The 20,428-nt window shown below is 52.0% G+C and overlaps 1 protein-coding gene and 1 long non-coding RNA gene across 3 annotated transcripts in view; both read right to left on the bottom strand.

The window, feature by feature from the left end:
* Positions 1–1,793: 1,793 nt before the first annotated feature.
* Positions 1,794–3,624, bottom strand: LOC105261179. Its single transcript, XR_891079.4, has 2 exons — positions 3,273–3,624; positions 1,794–2,682 (listed from the first exon to the last, which is right to left on the bottom strand). It is a non-coding gene; the product is annotated as an uncharacterized LOC105261179 (long non-coding RNA).
* Positions 3,625–6,036: 2,412 nt separating this feature from the next.
* Positions 6,037–20,428, bottom strand: part of LASP1 (LIM and SH3 protein 1) — a 51,091-nt gene continuing 36,699 nt past the window's right edge. For both annotated transcript variants that reach the window (XM_045045178.1, XM_006940285.5), the window contains exons 5-7: positions 12,816–12,966; positions 12,355–12,458; positions 6,037–9,046 (exon numbers count right to left, since the gene is read on the bottom strand). In XM_045045178.1, the coding sequence (XP_044901113.1) occupies positions 8,873–9,046; positions 12,355–12,458; positions 12,816–12,966 (429 nt within the window). In that variant the 3' untranslated portion in view covers positions 6,037–8,872. The remainder of the gene's footprint in view (positions 9,047–12,354; positions 12,459–12,815; positions 12,967–20,428) is intronic.

The following is a 20,428-nucleotide window of genomic DNA, read 5'->3' as shown; positions in this document are numbered from 1 at the left end:
AGTTTGGACATGATTCTGTACACCCAGAATAATGAGTCTTAGGTGGTTTAAAACTTAGTAATATTTATTATAATTTTCCATTATTTAACTGTTTCCCAAAATATATCCTCTTTCTCCTGAAATAAAATACATCACTTTCCCATACAAATTTCTATTTTTTTATCAAGAAAACAGGAATTAGTGTAATGCGACATTAACTATTTTCTAAGTGATCTACAATTATTTAGATTTATTACTGCATTGATGTGGACCAAGTGTAATACCCACTTTATAGGACAGGATTGCCTATGACAGATTTATAAAATGTATACAAAACTTTATATTATACGGGCGCCTGGGTGGCTCAGTTAAACGTCTGACTCTTGATTTTGGCTCAGGTCATGATCTCACGGTTCATGGGTTTGAGCCCTGCATCGGGCTCTAGCACTGACAGCGTGGAGACTGCTTGGGATTCTCTCTCTCCCTCTCTCTCTGCTCCTTCCCTGTGTATGCATGGGTGCTCTCTCTCTCAAAAATAAATAAACATTTTTTAAAAACCTTTATATTACAGAAGTAACTCTTTTCAGTGTTTTATTATGTATTAGGAGGCCAATATACAAGTAGTTTCAATATGAAATTTAAAATGTGTACTGAAATGATGAACCCAGTAAAAATCTATTATAAGCTGGCATTTTCTAGCACGGATAGAGGCACGAAGTCCTAAAATTTCTTCCAAAATATAATTACTTATTTTTTGAAACCATAATATTTCACAAGCAATATGGACACCCTTTCTGTGCTTACATTGCACCCAATATCGGTGATATGTATCAGTGGGCTAGGACTGAAACTGGCTGATTGTTTTCACTGAGTTGTTTAGCCATTTCAACTATGCGTGAATACAGGCTAAAGAGCCTTGACCTCATAAAAGACTTCAGAGTGAACCTGGTTAGAGACTAAACCTTGAAGATTCATACCACTATAATTCACTGTGTAACTTGGACCCCCTCCAAAACACTGACGCTTGCCTTACAGTAGAAAAAATTTCAGTGTGAGACACGAAGTTATGCCAGAGAGTCAGAGGAGTGTTTCAGTGGGAAATGTCATGTCAAGGCCTCCCCGGATAACTGAAGATCAGCCTCATCCCTGTATGTATGCTTCCTACACTAGCTTATCTGTCAGATCACCTCCTTGGGTCATATACCACCATATAGTATTGCACCTGTTAGTATTCCCTAAACAGCTTAGGCGAATTATCACTGATACAAGTTTGGAATAAATAAATATTGTCATTCTCTTCTCACAATGTAGCTGGTCGTGCCCAAAAAAGAAAAAAGAGAGAGAGTTTTCCAGTTGGATTTCCTTATCAAATGTCATTTAGAGAGAGCAGGAAAGCAAACTGCTGGTGAACTATTAAGAGTTTGTTCCACAGGAATTCTGCTCTCAAAGGTGTGGTGTCCAAAGCTAATGCATCCCAGGATTGAAGAAGTTTAAAACGGAAAGGGAAGATTTTAAATGAAAATTTAATAATAAAATAAAAAATAAATTTGAAATAAAAAATTTACCATTAACAATTTTCTAGTCTAACCCTTTCATTTGTCAGAATAAACAAAAGCCCTGAGCGTTAAATGACTTCTTGAAGGTCACATAATTTGTTGCCAAGACAATGCTCCTGGAGTAGTGTATTTTTCTTGGCCAGAATCTTAAAATGCAAGTTTTCCATTTTTATTGGATCATATATTGTATTGCCTCAATTTTACTGCTTTTTTAAAACACGGAAATTGAACACAATGTTGTAAATAAAAACTATTAAGTTAATCTGTCTCCTTGTTTATTTTTAAGCTAGAAAGGAAAATCCAGTGTAGAACCATCATGATGGACTTTTCAGAGGAATGGGTACCGCAGATTTGGGGCCCAAGTCTACTCTGGGTTCCAAAATATATAGTTTCTTCAACCCTAACTGGACAAAGAAATATGTTGAAAGTCTTTTTTCCAGAAAAGGAACATTTGACAATATAAAAAAAAAAAAAAACATTTATTTTGGGGCAAGAGAGAGATTTTTCCCACATAACAAGTAAGATGAGTTATAGCTACCCTATTTCAATAATTTATAATTCAGACAGTCTCAAAGAATAATGACTATATAACCATTTCTCTCTTTAAATGAGAAGCTGGGGCTCACGTGGTGAGGAGTGGAAAAAATATGATAAATCGTAAAAATTCAAATGACGAGTTCCTTCTGGCTAAAGAGTGAGACAAGGGATACTACACCACCTCAGGCTGTCTGCAAAGACAGTGATAAACTGAATACTTCAGAGATGAGGGTAGACAATGTGCTCTTGAACTATCCCCCCAGTGTGTGAGAGGGAAAGGGAAGAACATACTTTAGCATAATACGCAGTTGCATTTACACCTAGAGAGAGGCTATCAAAATGGATATGTGCGCAGTTCTCCGTGGTGACTTTCATGAGTCTGCATTTCAGCTCTGTGTCCTCAACACCTTCTATCCACAGCTCAAACGCACACAGCATCTGCCAGCCTTGCCCACGAATTCCTGACGTCCCGGCTGAGTGCCCCTCTGCCTCTGGGCTCAAAAAGCCCCTTGCTCCACAGTGGTTAGCCATATCCGGAAGGTTCTGGAAGAGGTCTGCTGGGCAGCAGGACTGCTGCTAAGAGGTCTCTGGTTGCAGTGGAGACCAGGAGCTGTGGGAAACCCAGAAACAAGGCTCAGATGGGAACAGCAAAGATACCAGCAGCCCAGTACTGGCTACGGACTAAGAAACAAATGAGGAATTCCTCCCTCCTGGCCACCAAACCCCACAGTTGGAAAAGAATGGATATCTCCCCCAGACCCCGCTCCCAAGTACATTTCATTAGCTGCTTCACCTTCCAGGGAAAAGGAGTCACTAATTAATTAATGCAATTATGGAAGCATAATTGCAAACCGCTCTGCTGACAAATAAAGATGTGTTTTACCTTTAATTACCAGGAGAAGAAAGGCAACTTGGACTAGGAGCACCGAACTTGAAGAAAAAAACTAGGAAAATAATAGTCCCTCCCCCGCCAAGCACACCACTCCCAACCCATTCTATCTAAAAATCCTTTGTACTGCGGGGCTTATTTTTCATTTTCAAAATCGTTCGAATTAGGTCTCAGAGAAAGAAGTTGGCATTTCTTATTCTTTTCAGGGTGGTCTGAGAAATGCTCTATCAGTGCGTCTGACGCAAAAAAAAAAAAAAACAAAAAAAACCAAACTAACAAGATCTCTTTCAATTTGGTTTTTGAATCAATACCCGAAATGACCAGAAGCAAAAATCCACCGGTGCGTCAGCAAAGCAGGATGCTCGGCCGGTCAGCTCCATCCTTCCCCCCCGAAGCTGTTCTGAGGGTTCCCCGCCGCAGCTAGAGCAGATAGATAATGTAGGACAGAATGACCAGGCCTATGATGGCAAAGAACATCAGGATGAAAATATCCAGCATGATGGAGTCCTCGGCCGAGGAGGCCTCGGGATTCCGGGCAAATGTGAGCTGTGAGCACGGAGGTCGCAGCCAGTGGAGAGAAATGGCTCCCTCTTCCCTCCACTGCTCGGTCTTTTCCCTTCCCCCTCCCGGGGCCCCAGCCGAAGGGATGCCGCAGCTCCATCAGCAGCCTACTGCCCCCCTCCCCCCCACCCCCTCTCCCCCCACAGCCAACCAATCACAAAGCCCGGGAGCGGGTAACCAAGGCACTGCTCGATTTAGACCCAGCAGAAGCGAAGAGGCTCAATTTCTCCCCAGGAACCCAATCCCACCCCTTCATATCTAAATGGAGGCTGCGTGATATGGACGGAGGAGGAGATCTGATCTCTATCCAGATGCCCTAGGAATGAATCCTCCTGGCTGCCTTCCTTCTTCCTTTTTCCTCTAACACATCTGTGGCCAATTACCTCAGAAAAATAATGGTGGGGAGCTGGGTGGGCCATGGGCAGGTGGTAAGGGTCACGTCGTGGAGGGACACGGACAAAGGTCTCGGGTGAGTCTCAGCGAACGCTTGGGGGATTCCTGAACTCTGCCAGATACTGCACATGCGCTGTAGGTCATTTCAACCTCCCCACAAGCCTTTTATAGATGAGGCTCAGAGATGGTCAGGAACCGGCCTGATGTCTCACTGGAAAATGGGGGAGACCAAGATTTAAAACTAGGCTTGCACACTCGGGAGTCCGTTCTCCCCCCCCCCCCACTTGACGGGCCCACCCTGTTCATCTGAAATGCCCCTCAGCCCTACCTGCACCGCTCAGATCACTCCATGGACAGTGTGAGCGCCAGAGATCTCTCCCTCCAGCGACTCCTTGTCTCTTCGTGGTCATTACCCGCATTCTTGTTCTCTTCAGAGAGCTCAGGGCAGTGTTTCATCAAAGAGCGTCCTGGGGCGCCTGGGTGACTCCATCAGTTAAGGGTCTGACTCTTGGTTTCGGCTCAGGTCGTGATCTCATGGTGCGTGGGTTCAAGCCCCACATCAGGCTCGGCACTGATGGCGTGGAGCCTGCTTGGAATTCTCTGTCTCCCTCTCTCTTTGCCCCTCCTCTGCTCACTCCCTCTCTCTCTCTCTCAAAATAAATAAATAAACTTAAAAAAAAAAAAAAGCACACTAATGAATTCCCAGGTCCCTCCTTGCAATGAGAGGGTCTAGATATACAAATTTAAGCGATGCCTTGAGGGGAAAGGAGGATCTTTTAAGCGGGGTGGTGGGTACTCAGTTACGTCTTGTGTTGTTTTTATTCCTTTTAATGTCTTAATGATTTCCTATTAAATTAAAAAAAAAAAATTCCCTGTGACATCTCTGAGGCCTAGTGTCCTTGGCCCTACCCTAAATAGTTCTTTTGAAGGCCCCAGGGGTGAGGGCATTAGTAACCCCCTTCCACATGTTAGGCCGCGGGAACTGAGGCCACTTCTAGAAGGGGGTCTAGAAACTGCTCCCATCGGCCAAGAGGAAGAGCCCAGGGTCTCTGTGAGCGGGGCGCCTCTAGAGACGGCGGATCCCCTCCCAAGCCCACTGCCCCCTTGAATGAAGGTGAATGAAGCCTCCTGGGAGAGAGGGCAGCAGCTCTGCAGACAAGAGGGGGCAGGCCAACAGGAGGCGAGATCTGCCAAGTCATTCCCTTCCGCCGGGAAACATTAGGCGGCAGCTCCTTCCCAGAGGGAGCGGGTGTCGGTACTGTCTTTAATTATCCCGCCCAGCGCCTCCTACGCTCCCTACACCCTCCAGCCCTGCCTCTCTCTTACTCTCCATTCCCAAGGCTCGGGGAGAGCCCTCTCCATCTCCGCTGCTGCTAACCTGAAGCCAGAGAATGCCTTTGTTCTGGGCCCCAAGCGGGAAAGGCCCCTTTCCACAAGACAGCTGGCAGGGCGGCATGGCTTGAGGCTGCGAGGGTCACACCCTGGGTCCTGAGACCTCTGGCCCTGCCACTAGCTGTGCAACTTCTGCCAAAGCACGGCCTCCCTGGGTTCCAGTGAGCCCCCATCGGTGAGGTAGACATCACCGTGGTGATTTGGCTTGTGAATACTGCTTTGGGTTGCCAGATCACCTGATCAGATGGCTTCATCCCCTGTCGTATCCCACCGCAGACCGCCCCTCTGCCATTCCACCCCTCAAACAAGCGCCCAACTCCTCCCATGTCCCAAAGCTGCCCCCCCCACCCAGCTGAGCTCATGCATTAATGCAACAGGTTTATTTGTTGAACAGCTATGTGCCTGGCCCCGGGCAGGCCCTGGGGATTTAGAGAACTTAAGTCCTGCCCTCTGAGTGCACTGGCTGGTGAGGAGACAGGTACATAACTAAGGAAGTCAGACAGGAAGAGGGAAATAAAAGAGCTCGGGGAAGTTTCTGGAAATGCCACCAAGCTGGGCAGAGGAACTGGTCACTCTGTCCCTGAAGGGCAGCAGTGCTCTCAGGAGGGTGCCAGGCTAATGCCCCCAAACAGGACACGGACACACACGCACACACACACACACACACACACACACACACACATACACACTCAGCAACAGTACCTCAGAGCCAGAGAGAAAACCAAGTCCGCAGGTAAAAATTATACTTTTATTATTTGAGTCACCAGGAGAAAGATTCACTTGTGGTCCAAGTCAAACGTTGAGAATCGTAACAGGCCAGAAAGAGTTGATCCCAAGCACAAGCCCACAAGGGAGGGGACCAAAACAGACCAAGAAAAGACAACCACCCCATATAAAAAGATGAACGGACGGCTTCACACACACACACACACACGGATGAAATGTTTGGACAGAGGCAAATTTCACATGGTCATTTGTATCTTTTTAAATACAGGTTTGTGGGGTGGTATTTTTTTTTTTTCCAGCTATTAAAAAAAAAAAAAGGCCCAAAAGTGCATATGTGAGAGGAAAAAGGCAGAAATTAAGCAACAAAGTAGTTTTCCCTGGAGGGACATGAGGAAGAAAACAGGAAGCAGTGTTGATAGAATTCACTTTTCTCACCATTGGGCTTACACTTTCTTATTGGTCCACTAAAGTTATATTCACATTCTAGCTTTAACGCATCTTCTTTCCTGGGATTAGATTGGCCAAAGACCTTTGTGAACTGTAAGAAAAGACCAGGGACTTGGCCCAGCCCTCGGTTCTGTGCTCTTTTAGGGATGGATGGTTCTGGAAAGGAGCAAGGACTCCCAGCAGCCCCTGGGTCCCTCAGCACCAGTGTGACAGCCCCTCTTCTCTCTGGGGGTGTGGAAAAGGTCCCCTATTTTTAGGACGGGAGGAGCAGAGGGGCCAGCAACAAGATTCCAGTGGCTGGCCTGCCTTGCTTTGGAAGGAAAATCAGGCTGAGGGAAAAACAGGCCGCCTCCTGCCTCTCACCACGCTGCCAGCCACAGGTGCTCCAACAGGATGCACCTCTGACCTTTGGTCCCCGAATCCGCGTTGTGCTTTGAGATCACGAAGAAAGGCAACGGAGCCTCCCCCATAGCGCCCTCAGCTTCCACATGGTCCGACGTAAAGACCCTCCACCCGCCTTCACCTCGGCTGGGGCCAGAGGAAAAGAGACGAGTCAAGCAGGGCTCTCCCCCAACACCAACAGCCATTTCTTTTCAACCTTCTGATTTGGGGAAAATATTCCCACGTCCACCCCCCCAAGCGGTGAGGACCGGATTGCTGAATTCGCCTGCAGGGTCCTCCTTCCCGAAGGAGGCGAAGATGTCAGCTGGGGAGCCTGAGTGGACTCAGGGCGAAGGCAGGAGGGGGGAGGCCCAGAGGGGTGTTGAGAGAGCCCAGAGATGAGTAAAGCCAAGCGAGGGTGGTCACAGCCACCGACAAGCGAGAGAAGGGACTTGGAAATAGCACCATTTTTCCCCTCCTCACCCCGGGGTCTGCGCTTCCAGTTTTGTAGCCCTGGGACCTTTTCCTTCTGCTTCCAGGGGGCCTTAGGTAAGCGAGGGAGAGGTCTGGTGGTGCGGGGGACGAGCCCCCAGAGCAAGACACCCACAGTGTGGGGGACATAGGGTCGTCTGATGCTCGACTCTGCAGCCAAGGACATGGACGTGAGGGGAGAGAATATGCCTGGAGCCATGAAACCTTGCCCCCCACCCTCACCCCAGCAAGCTGCAGGCCCCAACATCAGCCCCACCGACTCCAGGACCACCCCCTTACCTCTGCCCAGCACGCTGAAAAGGAGGCGGGTGGGCTCGCGCCATTTGGGGATACAAGGAAAGGAGGGGCCTTCACTCCAAAGAAGACACGAGGGACTTCTCTCTCCCACGGCCCTCCCTTCTCACCGTGGGGTCTGAGGAAACTATCAGGCAGAGACGGCCTCGCATAAGCCCAGAGACTCCCGCCGGCCGGGACCCTGGCTGCTTCGGTCACACGAGCCTGTCACGGATATAGACGCGCTCCTTCCCCCACATGCTGAGTCCTGGAGACACAGAAGGTCCTGTGGCTGTGTGCAGCTCCAGCGTGCTTGGGGCTGGACCAAGGAGGGGAGGCCGTGGGAGGCCTGAGACATCCTCCCGTGGGGAGTAGGGAGGAATGGGCCACCTAACCCAGAGCCCAGGGGCCCGGCGTGGCAGGCCAAGAGGCCCGAGGCTTCCTTGCCTCATGGTTCAGGAGCAACCGGGGTGTCTGGAGACGAGGGGTGGGAGGAGGAAAAAGGGCTGTGGGAGAGAACACCCTGTTCCCTTCCCTCCTGCAACTGTCCCTAAAAGTAAGAAAGGCGAGCACTTGACCCAAGCCATGCTTCCCGGGGAGCTCCTTGCCCGCACCAGGGCTGCGTGGGCAGGAGAGCAAAATCACAGTGTGAGAAGGAACACGTGTGGGGAGGGATGAATGAATCCCAAAGCAGGAACTCGACCCTCCTTCGTGGTCCTTGAGAGTGGGAGAGGGTGCTGGGGGGCCCCTCCGAGGGCCAGTCGCCCCGTCTCGGAGAGGCAGAGGCTAAGCCCATCCCGGAGGCAAGGGGCTATGGAGCCCCGTCCCCTGGGAGTCCTGGAAAGTTTGGGTGTGTGCGGAGGAGGGCAGGAAGGTCTGAGGGGGCAGGAAAGAGTGAAGGCAGAGGCCTGGGAGCCAACGGGTCTCCCATTCCAGACCAGCTCCCCGGGCCTCAGCCTCCCCCCGAGAGGTCCACGCCTGTTCCATCCAGAGAGAAAACCAAGAAGTTGGTCAAGGGGAAAACCCGCCAGAGGAAGGAGCCCGCGAAAGTGGCAGAACAAGGCTTCGGTTGGCAAAAGTAGCCGGAGGAGGGTGGGAATAAAACAAGCTGTCGCAGATTTAGAAAAAAAACAAAACAAAACAAAACAGAGACACTGAAGGGTGGGCAGGTCACGCCCAGGACAGACGCGATGCCATGGAACGCACTGAAGACGGGTGGGGGCGGGGCAGCACCCAGGGGAGGGGCTCAGATGGCCTCCACGTAGTTGGCCGGCAGCATCCCCGTGTCGCCGGTGCGCTCCACGGTCCCATACATCCAGCCATCGTCGATCTGCTGCACGTTGATGATGGTGTCCCCGTCCTGGAAGGAGACTTCGTCCTCGTCGGCGGCGCTGTAGTCATACACAGCGCGGTACCGCTTCTGCGGGGGTGGGGGACACAGTCAGGCCAGGGCCTGGCTCCCTTCTTTGTAAACCCTACAGGACCCAGCGCAGAGCCCAGCCCAGCAGCGGACCGGGGACTGGGAGACAGGGGAGGCCTGGGCTCTGCTACGCATTTTCTCACCCCTGTGTTTCCCTGTCTGAGACCCATCACCCTTCTCACAATCATCTGGCATCTACCAAGGGCTGGGTGCAGGACACGGACTGAAGTTGCCACAGCTCTACCCCACCTCTTGGAACAGGAATGCAATAGGTCCAATGAATACGATGCTCGGTAGCGCTTCAAAGACGTATTCTGGGGAGACAAATCTGCACTTGACCCAAGAATTTCCACCCTCCAACCTCAGCCACAATGATCTGCTTAAGCCCCTGAGAAAAGCCCAGTGAATCTGCAATCCAACCGCCGTGTGGGAGGCAGGCGAGACTCTAACGTCCTCTGATCCTCACTGCCCTTTACATCGACCGGTCTCCGGGGGTCGCCTCAGCCTTCGTGGTCCCCCAGGCCAGGCCCTGGGATCTGTGGGCCGACCGGTCCAGGATGGAGGAGCCCCCTCAACCTCCCACATCTGCCCCCACGGGTCCACTCCACTAGGACCACGGCTCAGGCTTTCTATTTCTGGCCTCCGATCTGCCCCCTCCAATTGTTCACCCACTGTGATCTCAGGGGGAGCTTTCCAAACCGCAAACCTGATCATGTCATTCTCTGGCTTAAAATCCTTCAGAGGTGTCCCGCTTTCTTTTTTTTTTCTTTTTAATGTTTATTTATTTTTGAGAGAGAGAGACAGAGTGCAAGCAGGGGAGGGGCAGAGAGAGGGAGGCACAGAATCCGAAGCAGGCTCCAGGCTCCGAGCTGTCAGCACAGAGCCCGACGCGGGGCTTGGGAACTCACAGACCGCAAGATCGTCACCTGAGCCAAAGTCGGATGTTTAACCGACTGAGCCACCCAGGCGCCCCTGTGTCCTACTTTCTTTAGACGAAATTTCTTTTTTTCTTTCTTTCTTTCTTTCTTTCTTTCTTTCTTTCTTTCTTTCTTTCTTTCTTTCTTTCTTTCTTTCTTTCTAATTTTAGAGACGGCGTGTGCTCACAATGGGGGGCGGGAGAGGGGCAGAAAGAGAGGGAGGGAGAGAATCCTAAGCAGGCTCCACGTTCAGCACAGAGCCTGACACGGGGCTCAATCTCATGACCCTGGGATGATGACCTGAGCCAAAATCAAGAGTTGGATGCTCAACCGACTGAGCTACCCAGGTGCCCCTCTTTTTGTTGTGGGTTTTTTTTTTTTAAAGATTTTATTTTTAAGTAATCTCTACGTCTAACGTGGGACTCGAACTTACAACCCCGAGATCAAGAGTTGCATGCTCCACCAACCGAGCCAGCCGGGTTCCCCTAGCACCAAAGTTCAAACTGTCTTTCAAGCAACAGAAACCAGCTCCATCAGCCCCAAAGGCTGTGGGATAAGTGGTCACACCCCCCAGAAGTGACCTTGGTCTCTTATCACCAAGTCTGTCTCTATCTCTTGGGTTGACGCCAGCTATGCCTGCTTCCCACAACAGCCTCCTCACCCACCTCCCTGCCTCCACCCTCAACCTCTTACTGCCTCTTCTCACACAGCTGCCGGAGCGATCCTTTAACAACATAAACCGAGGGGCGCCTGGGTGGCTCTGTCGGTTGAGCACCCGACTTCGGCTCAGGCCATGATCTTGCGGTTTGTGAGTTTGAGCCCCTCGCTGGGCTCTGTGCTGACAGCTCAGAGCCTGGAGCCTGCCTCGGAGTCTGGGTTTCCCCCTCTGTCTCCCCCTCCTCTCTCTCCCCCTCCCCTGCTCGTGCTCTGTCTCTGTCTCTTGATAATAAACGTGAAAGAAAAAAAAAATTAAAAACATAAGCCAAAATCTGTCACTCTGCGTAGCTCACTAATTGCAAAGGCCTTCCTGTGGCCTACAAGTCCCTGCATGATCTGACCTTATCTCCTACCCTCTTCTCCTCTAATCGCCTTGGCCTTCTTGCTGGCCCCAGGGCCTTTGCAGTTGCTATTCTCCCTGAATCATTCACCCTTTCATCATCCTGAGGACTTTGCTGCTTTCCTTCCCATCACCCTACTGTCTTTTTCTTCACAACACGTGCCACCATCTGACCTTATATATACACCCTCTTACTTTACTGCCTCGTTTGCCTCCCTGACTGGAACGTAAAGCACCAAGACTGCAGGAACGTGGTCTTTTAGTCAGGGCCAAATCCCTCATGTCCAAGATAGGTTTCGCAAGTATTTGAAGGACCGGCTGGTCTATCTGGAATCTAATCCTACAGACGGATTCTCGGTCCTGCCCTGTACCCTACGCAGCACGGACACTCCCTTGTTTACTGCCTCGTACCCAGGGCATAAGGCTCCAGGAGGACATGTATCTCAGGGCTATTTTACCTCTCTAGGTATTGTCTCTCTTGCTCCAACATGAGCTGCCTCGAACTCCCAGGAACCCAGCACAGAGGGGCTGAGCTCAGCCAGGAGCTCGGTGGTATGAGTGGCAGCCCCCTCGATGGGATAAGGACCAGGACTTACAGACGGGGCACTTCGACTCGAAGGGCCGGGAAGCCTGATCCTGCCCTACTTCCTACTCTTTACTCGTCGTTTACTTGGCAGCATCGATGAGTGCCCACTCTGGGCCTGGCTCACGGTAGCTGAGCCCAAGGAACACTGCCCTGCCCGCACAGAGCTTCACATTCAGCAGGGGAGGCACACAGAAGTTAACACACAGAACGGTTCTGAGTTGGGAAAAGTGTTCTGAAGGGCACCGGGGGGGAGTGATAGAGATGTCGGGGGAGACCCGCCTGACATGGGGGGCTGGGGACGGCCCCTCAGAGGCAGGGGCAAGCTGAGATCCGAAGGACATGGGGGTGGGTCATCCTCATGAAGGGTGGGGAGCGTGGCCTAGGTCTGGAAGGCCCCAAACAGAAAGGTACTTTGTGTGCTCCTGGGCAGCCGGAGTTAGGAAACCGGGCAGGGAGAGGTAACTTGTGCAAGGTGCACCCAGAGCTCGAACGCAGGGCCCCCATCCCAGCCCAGGGCTGAGTCCGCTAAGCACACTTCCTTGATCAGAGGCTGAGGTCCCTATCGCGGGCAGATGACGACAGGAGCTGGGATCAAAGGTCAGGGAAAGCCAGGCCTCCTGGGTGGGGTTTCTAAGGAGAACCTCTGAGCAATGTCCACCTGCCCATCCACCTCTGGCCTCCTCAGGCTTCCTGGGCCCCATCCAACCTCCCAGCTCCAGGAGCTCTCCCTCTGGCCAGAGCTACTCACCCCGCCCCCGCCTGGGGCACAGCGCGGTACGGACACCGGGGCTGCAGGCTCCTTGTAGCCACCATAAGACTGTCCCACCTGCTGCTGCTGGGGCTGCTGGTAAACTGGAAGACGGGGGGAGACGGGGCTCAAACGCAGTCCCTCCCGGATTCCCCTGCCTTCCCCCACAAAGCCCCTATCATGCATTTCCACCCCCCCCCCCAACCTGGCTCGGCCCCCACGCCTCAAAGGCTTGTGTGTCAGTGTTGCATATTCTACAGCAGGGGCTGTGTCTCTACCAACACGCTGGGGAGCCGGCATAGACCCTGACGCCGGTGCTCGATGCCCCTGGTGGGATGGATCTGAGGGTGTGCGTGAACAGGTGCCTGTGTGTGCACGGAGACAAGGCTTCTCTCCGACCTCCTCCCCATCCCACAGCCGGCCCGGTCGCAGGTCCTCTGCCCCACAGGCCTCAGGCTCACCCGGGGCGCTGGTGGGGATGTGGTGGGGCGGCTGCTGCTGCTCCTGGGGCCGCCGGTAGCTGCTGTCCTGGGAATCTCGGCGCTCAGGCTCCAGGCCCTCGCCCCCGCTGGGGCCCATGCGGCTCTTCTCAAACTCCTCGTGGTATTTTATCTGCAGCGGGAGAAAGTGCCGGGTGAAGGACTCACAGCAAACCAACCAAAGCTCCGGGCCACTTCAGATCTCCCAGGAGAGGAGAGACTCCCCGAGGGCTACAGGCAGAGAGAGCCAGGTCCTTGCGGGAGGCACGCCAGCTGTGTGCCCTTGGATAAGCTGCTTAACCTTGCTGGGCCTCAGGTTCCACCTCTGTAAGAGAGGGCATCGGTGTCTACCTCCGGTGTTGCTGCAGGGTGACAACTCCTGTTCCCTGACTACCTGCCGGGAGCCAGGCTCTGTGCTACGGGTGATGCACCATGGGCTCGTTTTAACTTGTCAGCACCTACGAGGGGGGATGTGACGGTCCCCAGTTAGTGCACAAGAAGGAAACCAAGGCGCTGACGAGCTGAGTGAGTTGTCCAAGATCACGCAGACTCCAGGGCCTATGCTCTTCAGCGTTAGGTAATTCTGCCTCTGCGGGCGTGACCTCACCGGGCTCTGTTGAGGATCCCAGGCTGCAGGACAAGAAATGCAGGGTCCTCCCTCCTCATCAAGGAAGGGAGGAGAGCAAAGCCTGCCCTGTTATCTGGAGCAGAAGGAACTAGTGATTCTGAGCCCCAAGGCCTGATAGGAGCTGTCCCAGCCCGGGGCAGTCCCTTCTGGCCGTCCTCTGGAAAGGCAGCAGGGCCTCACTTAGGGGTCTGGGTCAGGACCAGCCCTGCCCCTTCCCGTCATGCCCCAGGGGGGACTCACACCCAAATGGCAAAATGGGTTGAGCCCATTCCTCAGGGGGAGGCAGCCAGTCTTGGCCCGACTGAAAACCCCTGGGTTCCCTCAACTCCCACCCAGAAGGGCACCCAGGGGTGAAGCTCTCAGACACAGGGCCAGTGTCCGGCTCTGGGATTCCTAAGACAAGAGCAAAAGGCAAGTGTCCCCGAGCCCCACTCCCTCAGGGACCCCTGTCCACTGGTGGGGAGGGGGATAAGGAGAGGGGCCAACCCTCCTGAGGCCTTTAGGCACGCAAGGCAACTGCCCTTCCGACTTTTGTCCTGGGGGGTTAGAAAGGTCAGCTTCCTGTGTTTACTTTCTGTGAAGGAAAAGACGCCTGACCCCAGGAGCCAGTGACCAGGGAAGGGGAAGTGCATGTGTGGAAGAGGACAGAGGCCTGTGCTGGGGGCGTGTTTCCACAAGTAGCTGGTAGAATCGACCTTGCTTCTGACACAGCCACTACAGGAGTCAATACTGATAACATGAGGGCCAGCTGCCCCAGGTGGATGGAGGCGTGGCGAGCCCGAACACAAAGGAACCCTCCCCAGCACCCATGCACGTATCACCTGCTACTGTTAATATTAATAACCTTCGCATCTGCTCAGCGATTCACACTGAGTGCGTAAAAAGCCTCTCTGCACACGATCTCCCTTGGCCCTGGGGACAGTCCCCCTGAAGAAAGAAGCTGGGCTGGTACACTTTAATTCCCACTTTACAGAAGAGGAAAATGTGCTCAGAAGTTAAACGCCTTCCCAAGACAGAGCTTCCATTACTCAATAAGGGACAAAGGGACACAGGGACAAAGTCACAGCTACACGGGTCCTTTCCTGAGGGCAGGCGTGGAGCAGGGTGACCACAGGCCCAAGTCTGCCCTTCGCCCCAGGCCATGTCTTCTTGTTCTGGAATAACTATGAGTAAGCACGCCTTTCCCTTGCGACAGGGATGACGAGCACAAGGTCCCCCTAACTTTGAGGGAAGGAGAGGCAGCATGGCAGGGATAAGTGGCCTCAGAAAAGCAGGGTACAGTCCCTCTGTCTGGGCCACCTGGGCCACTACTCCCCACTTCCTCTCCCTCCGTTCCCCCGGCGAGTGAGAAACTTCTGTCATTGCTCTGCCAACCCACCGAATGATGGGAGAAGCAAATTGGCAGGTTAAAGGGTGTTCGCACATCCGAAAGGGAAAGCAACATTTTCCAGACTCTGGGGGTCTGGCTGGTCCCCGCTCCACATGCGGCAAAGTTCTGACCTTTTTTTAATTTTTTTTTTCAACGTTTATTTATTTTTGGGACAGAGAGAGCATGAACGGGGGAGGGGCAGAGAGAGAGGGAGACACAGAATCAAGCAGGCTCCAGGCTCTGAGCCATCAGCCCAGAGCCCGACGCGAGGCTCGAACTCACGGACCGCGAGATCGTGGCCTGAGCTGAAGTCGGACGCTTAACCGACTGAGCCACCGAGGCGCCCCTGAAGTTCTGACCTTCTAAAAGCCCCGAAGGGAGGGCCACCACAAGCCTAGAGCTGTCAGCAGATCCCCGGCTTAAGAACTGTTGTGGGCCACCGTGGAAGGACACCCTGTTCTGTGCCCAGAAGATCCAAGTGCACGTGGGTTGAGGGGCCCAGGCCCCTGCTAGCCAGGACTCTGGGATGACCAGCTGGGGGTCCCTTCCAAAGCTCCAGAAACCCATCTTCTCTGCTAGCCGACGTTCTGTGTTCTGAGCCCCTGCTCTCCTCACGCTGGTGGAAAACCAAGGTCTGACTCCCCACGATGCTGCCACATGATTCTACGTCATGGTCAACAGGGGAACATGGGTTCCGAATGGAATCAGCAACTCAGCAGCCAGGGTGCACTTTTTATAGCGTCTCCCACTTGCTGAGGGCCTGTTTTGTGCCCTTACATGGATTACTCATTTCCTTTTCTCAGCCAGCCCTACAACTATGTAGCACCCTCACCCCCATTTTATAGGTGGGGAAACGGACGCTCGGAGGTGGGTAACTGGTGGGTTATCGGAATCCAGCTCTAACATCACACCCTTGCTTCTCAACTACCGTGCAATATTGTTCCCGATTACAGACTAATAACATTTTGTTTTTAAAACAAACGTAAATCTTTGGGATGCCTGGGTGGCTCAGTTGGTTGAGCGTCTGATTCTTGATTTCAGCTCAGGTCCTGATCCCAGGGTTGTGGGATCGAGCCCCGCGTTGGGCTCTGTACTGAGCATAGAGCCTGCTTGAGATTCTCTCTCTCTCCCTCTCCCCAGCCTGTGCTCTCTCTCTCTCTGTCTCTCTCTAAAATAAAATAAAATAAAATAAAATAAAATAAAATAAAATAAAATAAAATAAAATAAAAATAAATAGGGGCACCTGGATGGCTCAGTCAGTTAAGCATCTGACTTTGGCTCAGGTCACGACCCCATGGTTCATGGGTTCAAGCCCCACGTTGGGCTCTGCACTCACAGCTCAGAGCCTGGAGCCTGCTTCAGATTCTGGGTCCCCCTCTCTCTCTGCCCTTCCCTTGCTCGTGCTCTGTCTCTGTCTCTCAAAAATACATAGACATTAAACAATTTTTTTTAAATAAATAAGTAAAACAAATGTAAATCCGTTTACCTTCATTAGTTATCAGAGAAAGGCAAGTTAAAATCGCGGTGAAATACCATGATATACAATCAAAATGGCTAAAATGAGTAAGTCTAAGGACGTGGCACTGTGGAGACTCTCTCATCACTGCTGGCGGGAGAGTAAGTCAGTCCAGCTACTTGAAAAATAGACGAGCATTACTTGGTAAGGTGAAGGGTCGTAAACTCTAAGACCCAGCAATTCCACTCCACACAAACACCAGCATCAATCAAATGCCGATATAAGCATTAAACGGAACACTACCCAGTGATGAAAAAGAGTGAGCTATAGCTACACGCGAATACGTAGCTGAATTTCTTTTTTTTAGTGTTTTGCTTATTTTTGAGAGGCAGCGAGCAAGTGTGCACAAGTGGGAGAGGGGCAGAGAGAGGGAGACAGAGGATCTGAAGCAGGCTCCGCGCTGATAGCAGAGGGCCCGATGCGGGGCTCAAACTCACGAACCATGAGATCGTGACCTGAGCCAAAGTCAGACACTCAACCGACTGAGCCACCCAGGCGCCCTGTGCCTGAATCTTTGAAATTTCGGGTCCTGTCGACCAAAGGAAGAAAGACACAAAAAGAATACCTACTAGATGTTCAAAGTCAGGAAAACCAAAACTATAGTGTTTAGAAATGCATGGTTCCATATTAAACTTATAAAGAAAAGAGCACATGTTTTCAAAAATTACCCCAGAGGGTTGTCCCACAAGCCTGCCTCCAGGTCACTTGACCCTGGGGATGGAATTTTTGTTTGACTTCACCATTTACTGCTGATTACGCCCAGATTCTAGAGACGGAAGCTAACTTACAGAATATGCACTGCCAGCTATTAGTTTTTTAAATGTTTATTTATCTTGAGAGAAAGAGAGAGTGAGCAGAGAAGGGGCAGAGAGAGAGGGAGAGAGAACCGGAAGCAGGCTCTCCCCACTGTCAGCTCAGAGCCCGATGTGGGGCTCGACCCCACGAACTGTGAGATCCTGACCTGAGCCGAAACCAAGAGCTGGATGCTTAACTGAGTGAGCCACCCAGGTGCCCAGCCCTGCTGATTATTTTTAACTAACAGAAAGGCAAAGCATTTCTGCCCCTGGCAAAGATATTCCCAGAGTTTATGGTTTTATGGTCCTGTAGAACATTAACCAGTCCTACAGATACTGGCAGGGCATGGACCAGCTCTGCATCTAACTGCATCCAGCACTTTCTTTCACCGAGGAGGCATCACCTCTGCCTTCCTACCCTCCAGCGTAATTGAGTGAAATATATGATAGGTGCTCACTGCAGGAGAATTATGTTTTTAACACTTTGGAAACTCGTAAGAGGAGTTCAGTAATATTGTTTCTTGACTGATCAGTACACACAGAGGTGTTTACGGCATGTGTTACCGGGTTGTTACATTTCACAGAAGAAGGAAAAGAACTGTATACAGAAAATCATCATGTAAGTAGAGACATGGGCAAATACAAGCGGAGCTTCTCTACTAGGCAGGGGCTTCCAGAAAAAGGGTGCCCACGACAAAAATTCCCCGGTCCCTTACAGCCGTTAGAGCTCATGACCAAAGGCCAGGATTCCAGAAGGATACACTGCATCCCAGAGGCCATCCCTGGCCTCGCCACGCTTTTGATGCCTTTCATGAAGACACAATCGCCCCAGAAGTATAACTTACTAGCACCTTGCCTCAAAAGTTTTCACACATTCTCAGTACCCACCACGGCCCAATTTTTCAACCAAGCTTTCCTCTTTGCCTCTTCTTTAAAAAATTTTTTTTTCAACGTTTATTTATTTTTGGGACAGAGAGAGACAGAGCATGAACGGGGGAGGCGCAGAGAGAGAGGGAGACACAGAATCGGAAACAGGCTCCAGGCTCCGAGCCATCAGCCCAGAGCCCGACGCGGGGCTCGAACTCCCGGACCGCGAGATCGTGACCTGGCTGAAGTCGGGCGCTTAACCGACTGCGCCACCCAGGCGCCCCTCCTCTTTGCCTCTTCTTTAGCCACAAGGTGGAAAGGAGACAGGTCTGCCTTTACAGAAATGAGAATAACATTGACAACACTGATCTGATGGATGACAGACCACACACGTCCAAAGTGTTGAAACACCACGGGGGGAGACCAGCCACTTTTTCAAAATGCTCTTGCTCGTAAATCCTGTAATCTGGAGCATATATTCCTCCCGGGAGGCAAATCTCATCTCTTTGCAAGATGCTCTGACCTCCCTGGAAACAGCTAACCTGGGAAGTGAGTGACAAACTATACACAGGATGCTATTTTGGATACAAAACAAAAGGTGTGGCTCTAAACACTATCTTTTCCCAAAACTCTTCTGGAGGTTGGGACAATTGAACAATGGCTCTAAGCATAGCTTCAAGTTCCCTTAGAGTTCGGGAGGCGGCCAGGCCTGACACCCTCTGACTAGGGCTTGGTGAAGTTTTTTCAGTGTTTTTGTTTTTATCTTTATTTTTTAAGGAGAGAGAGACAGGGTGCAAGCAGGGGCGGGACAGAGACAGAGGGAGACAGAGGACCTGAAGCGGGATCTGCACCGACAGCAGAGAGCCCGATGCGGGGCTTGAACTCACAAACTGTGAGATCATGACCCGAGCCGGAGTCGGACACTTAACCGACTGGGCTACCCAGGCGCCCCGAGTCTGCATTTTTAATAAACCTTTCCACGTGATTGTAGCATAGGTATTTGGAGGCCCACATTTGACAGACTCTAACTGCATTCACCAAAACCAAACGTCTCCCAGGTTCGTGGTCACACCTCAGAGGTCCCAGCTAAAGCTGCAAAAGCAGAATCGGGTCAGGTTCAAGTCACCTCCCCCAACTCAGAGCAGAGGACAATCAGCTAATTGCAGCCCTGTGGTTAACGAAAAGATAGTTATCTCCTTAGGTGTAGGTGTCCCGGCCACAGTGAGTTCTGTTACCAGGGCTCCTCAGATATTAACACCTCCAATAACTGGGTAGGGAATACTCTGGAAGCCTTCCAGAGAGGGAGGCAGAGATGACTGGGCTTGCTCGTCTTCTGCCCTCTAAAACCCACAGGCTGGAAGCAATGAGGGGATGTGCTGGGGAGCTGGGGTTGTGGAGGACAGCACGTGTCCTCGCAGTGGAAAGCCACAGAAGCTGGGGAGTCAGGATGCCAGCTTTGTGAGCCGTTCCAGGTTTTCCCCATTGCCCAAGGCTTTGCCCCCTCCCTCCCACTTGCCATGTGGAGAGTTGGAAGGCATAGACCTTCTTTAACCCTCTTTACCCTCCAGACGGTCTGGGCAGCATCAGCAGGGAAGCTCTAGGGTGTGGGGCCGGGCCCTGGCTTATAAAGAAGCAACTGAAACAGGCTTTATTTATGTGTGTCTTCCAGGGGAGGGGTGGCGGCGGTGGTGGTGTGGATTAGAGCCCTCCCAGCCCAAAGGAAGCGCTCCATTTCCTCAAACCACAAATTTCAAACTGCAGGGCAACAGCCTCGTGGCAAAACCCGCTCTGTTACCCGTTCGGTTACGTCTGCAACGAGCATCTTTACAAAATAAAATAAAACAGAAGATATCTGAACGCTCTCCAAGTAGCAAGGATTCTTTCACGTGAGTCTTGACTTGCTTTTCTCTCTAAATAAACAAGCGTGCCCGTTTGGGGCGTCGCTATGTGAAATGTATTTCGTAGCGTAGGTTGCAAAGTTTGAAGGCCATGGGCTTGGGCGTGACGGGTGCTCCCGGGGTAGGTTCTGGCTCTGAAATCCACCTGAGCCGCTGTGGAGCCCTTTCCCAGCACAGCCCCATCAAGGAGGCCGGGCGGAGGAAGAGGGAGGCCTGTGGAGCCCAGGGATGAGTGCCAGGTGGACCACCTGGCACCCAGGCCCTCAGCCCAGAGAGACACTGGGCAACCTGTTGACCCCCACCCTGTTCTAGACATAAAGACAACTGTTTGCCGAGGCGTCCATTCGTAGGACCTCCCAGACGAGGCTGGCCAGGCCCACACTGCAACTCTGTGCCCCGGGACCCTGTGCACGGGTCCGCAGCCCATGTTCTGTGCTTGTGGCTCAAAGCAGCGCTCCGCCCCCACATACCCAAAACCCCCCAGGCGGCCTCCCCACGAAGGCAGAGCTGCGCTGGCTGCTGG

Source organism: Felis catus, chromosome E1 (genome assembly GCF_018350175.1).
Source record: "Felis catus isolate Fca126 chromosome E1, F.catus_Fca126_mat1.0, whole genome shotgun sequence".
NCBI classification, from domain to species: Eukaryota; Metazoa; Chordata; class Mammalia; order Carnivora; family Felidae; genus Felis; species Felis catus.
The sequence above is the reverse complement of the archived record's forward strand: the minus strand, read 5'-3'. Positions and strand labels throughout refer to the sequence as shown.